General features: G+C 46.2%; 1 protein-coding gene across 3 annotated transcripts; it reads right to left on the minus strand.

Annotated features, from left to right (window-relative positions):
• Window positions 1–4,080: 4,080 nt before the first annotated feature.
• Window positions 4,081–13,225, minus strand: Morn4 (MORN repeat containing 4). 3 transcript variants are annotated; one of them, XM_028889408.2, is made up of 5 exons: window positions 13,098–13,225; window positions 7,206–7,303; window positions 6,357–6,471; window positions 5,510–5,619; window positions 4,081–5,326 (listed from the first exon to the last, which is right to left on the minus strand). In XM_028889408.2, exons 2-5 carry the CDS (start codon window positions 7,270–7,272, stop codon window positions 5,178–5,180), a joined length of 441 nt encoding a protein of 146 aa, XP_028745241.1. In that variant the 5' UTR covers window positions 7,273–7,303; window positions 13,098–13,225; the 3' UTR covers window positions 4,081–5,177. The 3 variants fall into 3 exon arrangements, with proteins under 3 accessions (XP_028745241.1, XP_037062846.1, XP_028745240.1); XM_037206951.1 differs by having other exon boundaries at window positions 7,206–7,280; window positions 13,073–13,225; XM_028889407.2 differs by having other exon boundaries at window positions 13,073–13,225.
• Window positions 13,226–14,901: the final 1,676 nt, after the last annotated feature.

Here is a 14,901-nt window from a genome sequence, read left to right on the forward strand (position 1 = left end):
GTAGCCCAGGCTGGCCTCGAACTCACAGAGATCCGCCTGGCTCTGCCTCTCGAGTGCTGGGATTAAAGGCGTGTGCCACCACTGCCCGGCTCCCTGGTGACTCTTATAAAGGAAAGTATTTAATTGGGCTGGCTTACTGTTTCAGAGGTTTAGTCCATTATCATCATGGAGGAAAGCATGGCAGCATGCAGGCAGACCTGGTGCTGGAGGAGGAGCTGAGAGTTCTACATCTGGATCCACAGGCAGGAGGAAGAGAGAGAGCCACTAGGCCTGACTTGAGCTTCTGAAAACCTCAAAGCCCACCTCCAGTGACACACTCCCTCCAATAAGACCATACCTTCTAATTACTTCAAATAGTGCCATTCCCTAAGCATTTAAATGTATGAGCCTATGGGTACCATTCTTATTCAAACCACCACATTCCACTCCCTGGCCCCCAAAGGCTTATAGCCATGTTATAATGCAAAATGCATTTAGTCCAACTTCAAAAGTTCCCATAATCTATCATAGTCTCAAAACTGCTTAAAATTTCAAAACTCAAAGTCTCTTCTGAGATGCATGACAATCTCTTAACTGTAACTCAGTGTAAAATCAAAATAAAAAAGCAGGTCACATACTTCCAACATGCAATGGCACAGGATATACATTACCATCCCAAAAGGGTGGAAAGGGAGCATGGTGGGAAACACTGGGCCAAGGCAAGACCAAAAACCAGCTGGACCAACTCCAAACTCTGCATCTCCACATCTGATGACAAAACACTCTTCAGACCACCAACTCCTTTCAGCTTTGTTGACTGCCACACACTTCTTTCTCTTGGGCTGGTTCCACTTCCTGTTAGCAGCTCTCCTCAGCAGGTATCCCACAGTTCTGGCATCCCCAACATCTTGGGGTCTCCAAGGCAATCCAGGCTTCACTTTCACAGCTTCATGCAGTGGCCTCCGTGGGCCTCCATGCAGGGACATTCTTGACACGTCTGGCCTCAGTGGTTTTCCTTAGGTGTGGAGGGAGATTCCACAACCTGCTTCTTGTATTCTTGACTCTAAAGTCAGAACCATGTAGCTGAAGCTGCCAAGTTCTGCTGCTTGATGGGGCTGGAACATGGCCCCCTCATTCAAATACATTTTCATTAACTTTCAGTTTTTGATGGTTTCCTTTACTGTGTAAACTCTTCCTTAACTGTGTTTCACAAGTTGAAAGCTCAGCAGGGTGGGATCTTGCCCTGAGGTCACCACTTCCTTTATTCCAATTAGCATCGGGATTTTCTTTAAACTTTCTATCTCCTTGAGCCCTGGACTTCGCTGCATTAGACTCCCTGGTGCTCTTTTTCTCCTCAGCCTGTACATTTTATATTTTCCCTTGCTCTCCTTTTTCAGATCTGCATAAGGCTGGCCACTGATAACCACATGACACAGTCAACATTAGGTAGGCTGTCTGGAAATCTCTCTGCCAATGCCATTAGTAGAAAACACTTCAGTTTAGCCTTAGGCAGATCTTTTTAGGCAGGGGCCAAAAGCAACCACATTTTTCAACAAAATATCACAAGAACAGTCTCCGGGCCACTTACTAATATTCTTCTTCCCTGAAGCCTCTTGAGCTGGGCCATCATAATCTACATTGCTCTCGGCACCACTGTCTTCCATGCTCCTACGAGGATGGCCCGTTAAGTCCCACTTCAAGTGTTCAACTGTTTCCCTAATGCAAAGTCCACATTCTGCCAACAAGAAGCATGGTCATGCCTGTCACAGTAATACCCCTCTACTGGTACCCATTTGTCTTAGACTTTTATTGCTGGGAAGAGACCCTATCACCACGGCAACTCTTTTAAAGAAAAGCACTTATTTGGGGCTTGCAGTTTGAGTTACTTGGTGCTGGAGAAGTAGCTGAGAGTTCTATATCTGGATCCACAGGCCAGGAAGAGAAAGCTGCTGGGCCTGGCTTGGGCTTTTGAAACCCTCAAAGCCTGCCTTCAGTGACAAGCGTCCTCTAGTAAGGCCACACCTCCTAATCCATTCAAATAGTGCCATTCCCTAAGGATTTAAATATATGAGCCTATGGGGGCCATTCCTATTCTACCACTAATGGGCTCCTTTCCCGTAAGCTCAAGGCAACATCCAGCTCCTTTTCTCAGCCTGTGGCTTCTCACATATGTATTCTACACAGAGAGACCCTCCACCAGGGACAATTTCTTGCTTGTCTCTTCTGTGGGTACTTTCTTCTGCCCTAAGGTGGGTGAACCAGGGAACCTAGTGAAAAGGTAGGAGGTGCAGCTAGAAACCAAGGAAGTTGGTTCCTGAAGGGGCTGTTACTTCTGACTTGACGCTAGAAATCTTAATTGTGCATGACATCTCTGGAAAGTCAGCGATGGCCCCAACCATCCACATTTGACTTCTTCCAGAGGAAGCAGCTGCAGAGGAAACCTGATCAGAATGTGTTCCTTATTTTTGAAAGGCCTCCAAGCTAAATTCCAGCCACAATGCCCTTTCTTAACTCACATGTCATTTTGATCCCCACCATTGAGTGCCCAAGACAGCCTAGTGCCTTGTCACATTAGTAAACAATGACACCTGGTGGATAGACACCCGGTCTACACTCTAGAAGACTGATCAGCCTAGGTATGAATCTTGGGGACTTGGACTGAGATAGGACCATGCTTTTGTCTGAAGCCACTCTACTTTTATTATCAATAAAATATAACAAGTGAAACTTGAAAGCCAATGCAGATTTCCTGGCCAGATGCCAAGGACCTTCCTAAAGACAGTGGAGCCTGTGGGATCGGCCTTATCACTGAGAGAAGCCTTAGTAATTCCAAGCAAACAGCCCACTATTAGAGTGGTAGCCTAGGAAAGCTCAATAACTTTTTTTTATTGCGTATGCATATGTGCAATTACTAATGCAGGCAGTGTGGCGACCAGTGACTGATGTTAGGGGGTTCTGCTCTACCACACTCCACTTTAATTTTTCAGACATGGTCTGTCGTTGAATCTGGAGTTTGCCATTTTGGTCATACTGGCTGGCAGCAAGTATCTGGGATCTGCTTGTTTTTAATTCTCCAGTGATGGGGTGACAGACATGCAGCAACCACATCTGGCTTTTTATGTGGGTGCTGGGGACTCAAAACCAGGTTCTCATGGCTTCACAAGTTGGCTCTTGGGCTGCTTTGATAGTCACCTTCCGGAGCAGTGGGGCTTATAGAATAGGTTTAGGGCTGATGGGAAAAATCTAGGCCCGAAAGAGGCAGCCTAGAAAGCTGTCTAGCCCTGATTTTAAGTTCTGGGACGCCTGGTGTCTGTGGGGCCTTGGGGTAGCCCTCTGGTTTCCCCAAATCTCAGCTATAATATACCTTTCTCCCAGAGCTATGGGGAAAACTGAGGTAAGAACCATAAATAAATGAGCTAGCATGGTGGGAATGTTCTACTACTGGGTGCAAAAAAAAGGGGGAAATATGGAAAGGAGTTTATTTGTTTGAGGTTGCCCAGTAGGTCTGACAATAACTGGTCTTGGGGCTTGTATACACTGATGCTCAATCTAGTGAAAGGGAGCTGGGATTAGAAAGAGTAGGATAGAGAAACTCCATCCAGCCCTGCCATTTACCAGCCTGGACAACCTGAGCCTGCTGGTTTTGAAATCCTCATGCCTTCTACTCCATAGAGTGTGTGTGTGTGTGTGTGTGTGTGTGTGTGTGTGTGTGTGTGTCCATGCATCAGCCTCCTGTGTTCCTCAAAAGCTGTCCATTTTGGTACCTGGGCCTGCTAATCAGGCTAGGCTAGGCTGGCTGGATAGTCAGCCCCAGAGATATGCTCTCTTTGAATCTCTAGACTTGGGAGTAGAAGCATGCATGGCCACGCCCAGCTTTCTCTATAGGTGCTGAGGATCAGACTCAGGTCCTCAGGCTTGCAAGCAGACACTTCACTGACTGGCCTCTCTCTCCAGCTCACCACAGGGGTTCTGAGAAACAGTGACATCATGCAGCTAAGTGTTCAGTGTTAGCTCCAAGCACCTCTCTGTTTGGTTTCCACAAAAAGCAATGGGTTGATATTCTTGAGACCCAAGTCCAGGAAGTCATGAACACTAAGTGTAGGCAGTTGTGGTGACTGGTTTATTCCTATAAACACTTATTTCTACAGTACAGTTCAGAGAATAAATAGAGGCACACAGCTGTAATGTCCACCACAGTCTGCTGTTGAGGGAGATTTGAGGGTGGGAGCTGGGGCTAGGGAGAGGGACCTAGGCTAACTGGAGACCTTGGGATGATTTTGGCAGGAAGATCTGTCCCAAGCTCGAGGGCCAAGGCTCTCGAAGATTCACGAGTAAAATGGAGGAGCCAATGCCAGTCAGTTCACCCTCGGATGGATCTGAGTCTTCCCACACCCAAGGGGCTGTGAGTCTGATCCAGTGATGCACTGGGAAGGAACTCTCAGTGCAAGCCTTCCTGGGATCCAGGTCATTCCACAGGAGGCCTGGATAGGCCTGCCCCTTGCCCTGGATTGAACAATGAATACAGGTCCTAGTTACTCTTACACTGATTTCTTATTTGGCTGTTCATGAAGGGATCCTGTCTGACATCTAAGGGAGAGGCACAGATGGAGACTGGGCTATCTGCAGTAACTCAGGTGAGGAAGACAGTTTACTGTAAAGTTGAGGGAGAAGAAAGCCACACTCTTCTTACATTGAGGGGGACTAAGAAGACACAGAGACCAGCCTGGAGCCAGGCCTCAAATGCAGGGAATGAGGGGGTAACACACAGAGAAGCTCTGGCCCGGGCTTTACAGAGCGGCTGTGGTCTAAGTCACCCCTGTCTTTTTCCCCGATTTCTCCCTGGCAGCACACAGGATCATCTGCCACGAGGGTGGGTGGAGTGAAGAGATTCTATATGGTTTGACAGCAGATAGAGAGAAGGCCACGACACTGGGTACCAAGGTTCTAGAAACACAGTAACAGCAAGGAGGCAAGGGCAGCCCCTATTGAGCACACAAGGGTCAGGGAAGGACAGACTGCTCCAGGGTCTTGGGGCCAAAATCCTCCAAGCTTTTCTGCGACTGAACTCCTGACTGGCGGGTGACAGAGCACCTCACAGGCTGTGGCACCACGGTCATTCTCATCTCATATCCGGCTCATTTGTTCACCTCCCGCACGCACGCGTACAAGGGATGTTTCCAGCTGTGCCCAGAGCTGCATCAGGCAGTGAGATTCCTGGCTGACTTGGAGGCACTCTGTGCCCGCTGAACCACAGCAGAACACTTCTCCCGCCGCAGCAGCGTGTTGTTCTCAAACAGACCTTCATTGCGGGGTATTCCATGAGAGCCATCAGGGAAAGTCAGCAAGCCTTTGAGGAGAGAGAATGAGAAGGCTTTAACGTTTCAGGTCAGCTCGATGGACAGAGGCTGAAGAAGAGGAAAGTGAGGGACATGGTCACGACAGGTTGCAGGACAGTCACAGAAGAATTAAGATTAAGGAGTGCTTCGGCCCATGTGACACTGAATTTCCATCCTACCGAGCTGAAACTTACCAAAACCATCTACTCTGCCATTTTTAAATTCCCCCTCAAAGGTCATGTTGTCATATCGAATGAAAACTCCGACGCCATTAAACTTGCCCTGGGCAAACTCCCCCTCATACCTGCAGAGACACCAAGATGTTAGTTAGCCTTTAGTGGGTGGGTTAGCTGTCCAGGGTAACCGAGGCAAGCCGTTACCAGTGTGCATTAGTCAAGGCACAGAGCAAAGCTCGTTCTGCCCAGAGCTCTACCTGTACCACTTACACCGTTCCCCAGCAGCGGAGAGGGGTCGAAGGCATATATATGAGGTCTTAATTCCAGGAAAGAATCTAAGTGAACAGAGGTAAAGTAGAAGGTCACAGACCTCTTTGCCATTTCCAATTTCACATCTATTTAATTTGATATATTTGTTTTGTTTGGAGACAGAGTGTTGCAATGTAGCCCAGGTTGGCCTCAAACTCAAGATACTCTTGCCTCTGCCTCCCCAGAGCTGGGATTACAGACATATGCCGCCATGCTTGGACCTTATGTTTATTTTAAAATAATAAGGGCTGGCAAGATGGCTCAGTAGACAAAAGAAACCTGTCTCCAAGCCTGATGACCTGAGTTAAATCCTGGGGACCCACATGGTGGAAACCTGCTCCTCTGACCTTCACATGTGCTGTAGTGCACCTTCTACAAATAAATAAAAGTTAAGTTAAAAAAAATCATAGTAATCAATGAAAGAACTGCTTGCCCCTTGTCTGTTCTCTTTAGGGCCTGGGCAAGCTCCAGGCTAAACAGACAATCACCAATGCCCCATGGTTTTTATCAGAGTCTCACTAGTTCAAAGACTGAGAAAGGAATGACTAATACTTACCTTGAGCCATCTGAGAAGGTCAGTACTCCAAAGCCATTAAAGAGTCCATTCTCAAAGTGACCCAGGTAGGTGCCACCATCTGCAAACATCAGTTGACCAAAACCATGTCTCCGGCCTGAGCAAAGAGAAGGACAGGGACCAGGTTGGAATGAGGCAGATTCAGGGTCCCTTCTCACTGGCTTAGCAGTCCACACTTTCCATAACCTTACTCACAAAAAACTGCCCTTCACCTCTGTGAGTGTAGAAAGCCCAGTCTCCTTGGGGCACAAGCCTGGCCACAGTGTGAACTGTCTCTCACCTCTGTGAGTGTGGAAAGCCTGGTCTCCTTGGGCACTTTCTTGGCTTGTTAGGACTGAACCTGTGAGACTCTAAAGTGTCCAGGCTGAGTTTCCAAACTGAACCACTACACTGCTTCTGGTATAGTTTCTAGCATAGTTCACGGCTCCAAAGACCTTTTTTATTCCTAAGACTAGATTACTTCTAAGCATAAAAAGCTGTCAAAAAAGCTCAAGGCAAGGAATGTCACTTGTTCTTGAGTGGCTTCACTAATTCCCACATCTTCCTTAACTTCTGAAGACTCACTGCAATGAAGTCATTGCAGTGAATCCTAAACTCGCTAATTTGCACCCAAAGGAACTCATTTGCTCCTCTGGGTACATTCCCATTTAAACGACAGCCGGTGTTAAAGCACTCTGAGTCCAGAAGTGGGAAGACGGAACGCATTTCACTGAACTCATTCCGTGTTCCTTCATTAAGCGCTGAGAAAAGGGACAGGTTCTATGTGGAGCTGAGTCCTGCAGTGAGGAATGGAGATCCAGGAAGTAGGCTGCCCCAAGGGGCCCTTCTCACCTTCCTTCCACTCGCCACGGTATTCCTCCCCACTGGAGTACGTGAAGGAACCTTTCGTCAGAGTCATGGTGGTAGCTTACAGAAGAGAAGGATGACAACTATAAGAAACAGAGAAATCAGTGTCACCCCATGGCTACAGGACTGGAGGCTCTGCTCTGGTTTGTACGTACTAGCTCGGGTGCACTTAACAACCCACCCTCCTCGCCACCCACCGCCACATCTGCTAAAGCAGCCTCACCCCGCTTCTCTAAGTTTTCAGCCAGCTCCTGGTTCCTGTGACCTGGGCTGGAAATGCAAGCTAAATCTGCAAATATTGACTTGATGTCTACTATGTGCTTAGATGTGCTTCATTGCCTCAATGAAGTTATAATATGGTTGGTAGGCTCAGCAGGTGAAACACCAAACTGTACCAGAGACAACGTAATTCCGTGACAACACAGACGGCAGAGATTAGCAAGTAGGGGGGTGAGCAGCCCTCAACACAGCCATGGTGCATGTCTGTGATTCCGGTGCTTGGAAAGCAGAAGCAGGCAGATCATGTGTTCAAAGCTACATGAAACTGTCTCAAAAATAAATACATAGGAAAAAGGATAAAGCAAAAATGAGCAGCAAAGAAAGTAAAAGAACGACAAACAGGGAAAAGAAGAAGCTGCTCTGAGTAGAGAAGATGGCTTATTTACGGAGCTGTAGATACACTGAGACCTTGAGTTTTCAAAGAACCTCACAGATGTAATCAGACTCCTTCATACTGTAGACCAAGAAACAAAGTGCAGAGTGGTTAAAAAGTTTTTTTGGTGGTGCTGGGGAGATGGCTCAGTGGTTAAGAGCACTTGTTGCTCTTTCAGAGGACCCTGGTTTTATTCCCAGCCTCACATGGTGGTTGTTTTTGTTTTTTGTTTTTTTTTTGGAAACAGTTTCTCTGTGTAGCTTTGTGCCTTTCCTGGAACTCACTTGGTAGCCCAGGCTGGCCTTGAACTCACAGAGATCCACTTGCCTCTGCCTCCTGAGTGCTGGGATTAAAGCCGTGTGCCACCACCGCCCGGCTTCACATGGTCTTTTACAACCATCCAAACTTCAGTTCCAGGGGATCCGAAACCTCCTTCTGATTTCCTTAGGTACCAGGCAAGCACATGGTTCATATATGTACCCACAGACAAACATTTATACACATAAAAAAAAAATCTAAAAAACGTTCAACAAAAATTTTGTTAGTGGCTGAGCAGGGACAAGCACGCAGCCCTCCCTGACCATGCTGGCCTTCCTTCCTTCATGTTGAGCCTCTGGTTTTAGGCCAGATCACTTCATTGCGCTCTCTGAAAGCTATAGCAGCTAAGTTAGGGAAAGAACGAGTCTGGCGGCGGCGGTGGGGGTGGGCTTGTGAAACAAGGGTTGTAATAGGATGAAAGCAGTGATTAAGGACAATAAACGTGACAACAGGAGGGGTTGGAGCAGTGGAGTCCAGTCAGAGAAGCCTGCAAGGCAGGGGTAGCCTCCTATCGAAAGACAGACTTGCCGTAGTCTGGGTTAGCTATGTGCATTACTTGGTTAATGGAGTGTTTCCAAAGATGGTAATAGAGATACGTAAATGCAGAGATTTGAGAAACACCAGACTGGCCCTTGTGCTGCACATAGACCTGTTCTGCTTCCAGTGCATGAGTTCAGACTGATATTCTAGATGAGGACAGAGCATATTGAGCAACTGTCCCAGCTGACCACAGAAACATGAACGCAGCAAGACCTAGAGGGCTGCCCTCTGAGCCTAGCCCCACGGTAATGACTCACAGTTTCATTGGGAAAAGAAATAATAGTTGTTTCAAGCTACTGTGTTTTAGAGGTATGCGTTATCACCCAATAAGAACTGACATATTCATATGAATGGATGATGGAGGGCATATGAGAGCAGAAAGCATACTATGATAAGTACATCATAGAAAAAGAAGCCACACCAATATCGTTGGGGACTAGTGGGTGGTAAAATAATTTTGTATTCAAGGATATCTCATAAGAAGGGAGATAAATGCTTAAGATATCATCAAGCATAGCCGGGCGGTGGTGGCGCACGCCTTTAACCCCAGCACTCGGGAGGCAGAGCCAGGTGGATCTCTGTGAGTTCGAGGCCAGCCTGGTCTACAGAGTGAGTTCCAGGACAGGCACAAAGCTACACAGAGAAACCCTGTCTCGAAAAACAAAACAAAACAAAACAAAAAAAGATATCATCAAGCATAAATGGAGACAAAATAAACAATAGAAATATTTTTCAAATTTCTAAATGCAGATTCATAGGCACAAACTCAGACCTATTGAGTCAGAGTCTGTGTAGTTGGCGGTTGGGAACCTATAGTTTTAACAAGTACATCATTAGATTTCCACTTGAAAGCCTGTGGACTCTGACTGAACAATAGGGAGACACTGAAAATTGCAACTGAAAGATCTCCACGATGAATATGACGAATAATTAACCTGAAGTCTCACACAGGTACCTGGCTGATGCCAACAGGACAAGTGCATCTTTTCTTCAGAATACAGAGACTAGATCTCGTGCACAGAACTGGAGAGGATCCTTAAATGCCATGGGCCTGGTGCTAGTGATCAGCTTCCTTGCCTTTCAAGTAGCACAGAAACTGAAACTCTTATCATCAGTCCAGTATCAGAGCAGGCATGGGTAGAGGTCAATGTGGCGTCTCAGCAAATACAACATTAATGAGAGGAAGATAAGAAGTTTTCCAAGAGAAAACAGAGTTGAGCTAAAGTATTCTGGCTATAGGTCATCAGTAGCTCTTTCTAAAACTAAATGGGTTAATGGCAGTCAGAGTCAAAGGATGCTATAAATTGTAAGCATGCCGGGCCTGGTGTCACGGTCTTTGACCCCAGCATTCTGGAGGAACAATAAATAAATAAATAAATAAATAAATAAATAAATAAATAAATAAATAAATAAATAAAAACCCTAAACTGCAACCTTCAAAACACACCTACCTGAATCTGAAGAACTGTGTGTATGTTTATTAGTGTGTGTGTGTGTGTGTGTGTGTGTGTGTGTGCGCACATGTGCATGTGCGTGTGCATAAGAGAAGGGTCTCTTAATGAAGTCCTGACTAGCCTGGAGCTTGCTATGTAGACCAGGCTAGCCTTGTATTCAGAGAGATCCTCCTGCCTCTGTCTCCTGAATACTGGGTTTATGACATGTACTACCAAGCTTGGCAGAATAATTGTATCTTTTTGTTTTCTTTTCTGAGACTGGGTTTCTTTGTGTAACAGCCCTGGCTATCCTGGAACTTGCTCTGTAGACCAGGCTGGGCTCAAACTCACAGAGATCTGCCTGCCTTTGCCTCCCGAGTGCTGGGATGAAAAGGCGTGCATCACCACCACCGGGCAGAACTGTTACCTTTGACTAAATTTTATAACTGTATTGTCATGATGAAGTCTGTCACTAGACTTAGAAGATCTTAAGATAAGGGCATTTTCTTTAAATGTTTAGTGGTGGTTAACCAATTTCTCTTCACTTTGGTGAATTACTGTAGTGAGATTTAACGAGTGGGTACAACACTTCAGAGGGACAATGCTTTTGTACCTACTTACTTTTCCTAAAAGCTACATGGAACTTCCAGAGTGGCATCTCACCTTGTTCCACAGCCATTAGGAAGGGTTAAAAAAAATGAGGATTATCTATGGACAAAGTAAATCTATTTTGTTTTTTGTTGTTGTTATGCTATTAACTCTTGGGCCAATGTCTTAAATATTTTTTTTTTTAATTTTTCTGAGACAGGGTTTCTCTGTGTAGTTTTAGTGTCTGTCCTGGATCTCACTCTGTAGACCAGGCTGGCCTCGAACTCACAAAGATCCACCTGGCTCTGCCTCCCGAATGCTGGGATTAAAGGTGTGAGCCACTGCCACCAGCTTAATATCTTAAATATTTACGGAAGGTGATGAAATTTGAGATTTTATTTTTTTTTTAAAGATTGTATGTATGTATGTATGTATGTATGTATGTATGTATGTATGTGTTTATGAGTGCTCTATCTGTATATTCACCTGCATGCCTGAACAAGGCCTTGGATCCCATTACAGGTGGTTGTGAGCCACCATGTGGTGGGTTGAAATTGAACTCAGGACCTCTGGAAGAGCAGCAGTGCTCTTAACCTCTGAGCCATCTCTCCAGCCCCTGAAAATTTATTTTTATTACGATGTGGTAAAGCACTTTTTAAAAGTGCTTTAAATTTATGTAATGCATGTGAACTTGAATGAGTGTATGTATACTATGTGTATGCAAGAGCCCATGGAGGCCAAAAGAGGACTTGATATCTCCTGGAACTGGAGGTACAGGTGGCTGTGAGCCACCGTGTGGGTTCTGGGGACCGAGGCCTGGCCCTCTGCAAGACCTGTACACACTCTTAACTGCTGAGCCAGCTCTCCAACCTCTCATTTCTTTCTTTCTTTTTTTAAACCAAGCTTACTAAAGAACATTTATGTATTCACAGTAGCTTTTGTCTAAATCAAGAAGTTTTTGTTTGGTTTTGAAAGAGGGTCTCTGTATGTTGTCATGTTGACCTGGAAGTCACTATGTAGACCAGGCTGGCCTTAAACTCAAGAGAGAGCCACCTGCCTCTGCCTCCCAAGTGCTGGCATGCTCCACCACGTCCAGCTTAAATTAAGAAGTTTTAAAACAAAATAACAGCTGGGCAATGATGGCACACACCTTTAGTCCCAGCACCTGGGAGGCAGAGGCAGGCAGATCTCTGTGAGTTCGAGGTCAGCCTGGGCTACAGAGCGAGTTCCAGGACAGGCTTCAAAACTACACAGAGAAACCCAGTCTCAAAAAACCAAAACCAAACCAAAACAACAATACCTTTCCCAACCTAAGAATATTTATTTCCCAGTTAGAGCGGATTTGTTTGGAAGCAGCCACCTTAACTACCTACACATCTCCAAACTGTCGCCAAAGTCACCTTTCTTTGTTAGGCAGTCTTACAAAATTCTTTTAGTTATCCTAAAGAAAGCAACCGTGGGTTTTTAGAGCTCTAAGAGGAGGAAATGAAAGCCGTGATGAACAAAGATTAGGAAACTGGGGACACTGTTTTAAATGAAAATGAAATAATTGGGTTTTTAAATTTATAATTCTAATCTCCCTTCAATCTGGAAAGTAAGCAATGGCATTGTTACTGTAAACAGGTCTTATTTGGGAAGAATGTGGGATAGCTAGATTCAAGAGGGCGAGAAGAGAACACTGGTGCCAAAAAGAAGGTTTTTAAAAAGATGATGGGGACACGAGAGTGATGGGCTCTCGGGAGCAATATTGTCAGAATACTAGCCTGTGCCAAGGGAAAGGAGAATGCCTGCGCCGGGCTCTAATACAGCGAAGTTACTCTGGTTGGTACCTAAGAAGTTCGTGGATGATGGATTGCAGAGACGGTAACCAACAAGTAACTGAAACGACCCATTCCCAAAGACTCAGTATGTGGATTGTTTTCCTACCTGTGGCACAGATGCGCCCCAGATCAAACAAAGCCCTAGACCTTCACCAGGCAACCCAGTCTCCCGTTACATTTTTTTTTTTTTTTTTAAATTTCAGTCCGGCCTTGTACTTTTTGGGATCGACTCCCACCCAACAAGCTCTTCAGCTCTCACAGGTTCTGAGCATCCCCTCCAGACACAGCCCGGCACACCCCTCTCGATAACCAGTGCCCTGCTGCGATCTCGGGTTCGAAACTCCAGACCCAGGTTTGGGACCCCCACCCGCAGCCACCTTCTGGTTGGTACAGCCGAGCAGAGGTGGACTCCCCAGCCCGGGCCACCTGCTTGAGATGCCTCAGTCCCCACTTTGTGAACCACACTCCCGTGTCCTCCTCCCACCCGCGCCGAAGGCCAACCTGAGCTTGGCCTCTTAGGGACTACCGTCACGCCCAGACGCGACGCGGGGCTCCGGCGGCCAGGATCTCTGCTCCTCTCGGCTCCCCACAGACACCTTCCCCTCCGCCACCTCCACCCGCCTCAGTCCCACTGGACGCCGCCATCCCTGACGGCCGCACCGGGCACAATTCCCGCTGTTCATTGGCTGTTACCTAGGCAACCGCGAGCAACGCCACTCCCCATTGGTCCAGTCTTCTTCCGTGCCATCTTTGTGAGGGGCCGAGTGTTTTGGGAGCCTGGGCCAAAGATCTGAAAGAGGGGTGGGGCCGAGCCTTCTGTCCCACCAAGATAAGCTCAAGAGAAAAGGAGGTTTCATCTCTCCATAGACTTCCAGGCAGAAACTTTAATCCCAAATAAGACCGAATGTGTGTCTAAAGTGGCCACTAGCTCAAGACGTTCTGATCTTTATATTCATTAACAGCTCCACTGCTAAGTAGGAAGAAGCTAAATCCAGCTTTAGAAGCTCAGCTTTATAATTAGCAAGGCGCTGTACTTTTGCACTCACAAGGACTTGTTATGTCCCACATCCTTTGTATTTAAAATATATTGCCATTATTTGAGCAAATCTCCCGAAATACTGTTCTCAAATATCCATGTAGCCATATGATTGTTTACTGAGCATACAACCAAACAATAGCTCTTTCAATTCAATACTTCTAGTGAGTTGGAGCAATAACTTGATGCAAGAAAGTAGGATTGTCCAGCGGTGGTGGCGCACGCCTTTAATCCCAGCACTCAGGAGGCAGAGGCAGGCGGATCTTTGTGAGTTCGAGGCCAGCCTGGGCTACAGAGTGAGTTCCAGGAAAGGCACAAAACTACACAGAGAAACCCTGTCTCGAACCTCCCCCGCCAAAAAAAAGAAAGTAGGATTATGGGTGCAAGGTGATATAGCTCAGTAGGTAGACAATTGCCACCAAGCCTGACAATCTGAGTTTGATCTTTGGAACTCACATAATAGAGGTGAGAACCAGCTACTGTCCTCTGACCTCCACACATGCACATGCATGTGACACACACACACACACACACAAATTAAATATAAAATATTAAGGCATGATTATAAAATATTGGTGATTATGTGGTTGGTCATCTTCTGTGAAAACTGTTTGTTCTACCTGCTGGTGGCTCTGAGGAGAAAACAAAGATAATGTTAACAATAATCTCAGCAGCGATGAAAGGGGAACATCTGTGGAGGGCTTTTTATGTCCTGAGTGCAATGCTAAATGTGCTACTTATAGAGTCTTCCCCCCCCCTCCCCGAGACAGGGTTTCTCTGTGTAGCTTTGCACCTTTCCTGGAACTCACTTGGTAGCCCAGGCTGGCCTCGAACTCACAGAGATCTGCCTTCCGAGTGCTGAGATTAAAGGAGTGCACCACCACCACCTGGCAGAGTCTTTTTTAAAATCAATTGAGATAAGGGTGATTATTCCCATTTTATAGATGAGGAATTTTAGAATCTGACTTCTTGCAAATTGCTAATGGTTTATAGAACAGAGTTTAACCTCAAATATCTCTGATCTCCAAGCCCATGTTTCTATGTATTACATTCTACACTTCAACTTTATTAAATTAATTGTTACTATTATTAGCATGAGAGAGAGAGAGAGAGAGAGAGAGAGAGAGAGAGAACGTACCTGAAGAGGGTGTCAGATCCCCTTGATCCCCTTGGAGCTGGAGTTATAGGTGGTTGTGAGCCACCTGATGTGAGTGTTGGGAACAGAATTCCATTCCTCTTCAAGAGCTCTTAACTGTTGGTCCATCCCTGCAGCACCTTCTCCACTCAATGTCTG

Source organism: Peromyscus leucopus, chromosome 1 (assembly GCF_004664715.2).
Source record: "Peromyscus leucopus breed LL Stock chromosome 1, UCI_PerLeu_2.1, whole genome shotgun sequence".
NCBI lineage: Eukaryota > Metazoa > Chordata > Mammalia > Rodentia > Cricetidae > Peromyscus > Peromyscus leucopus.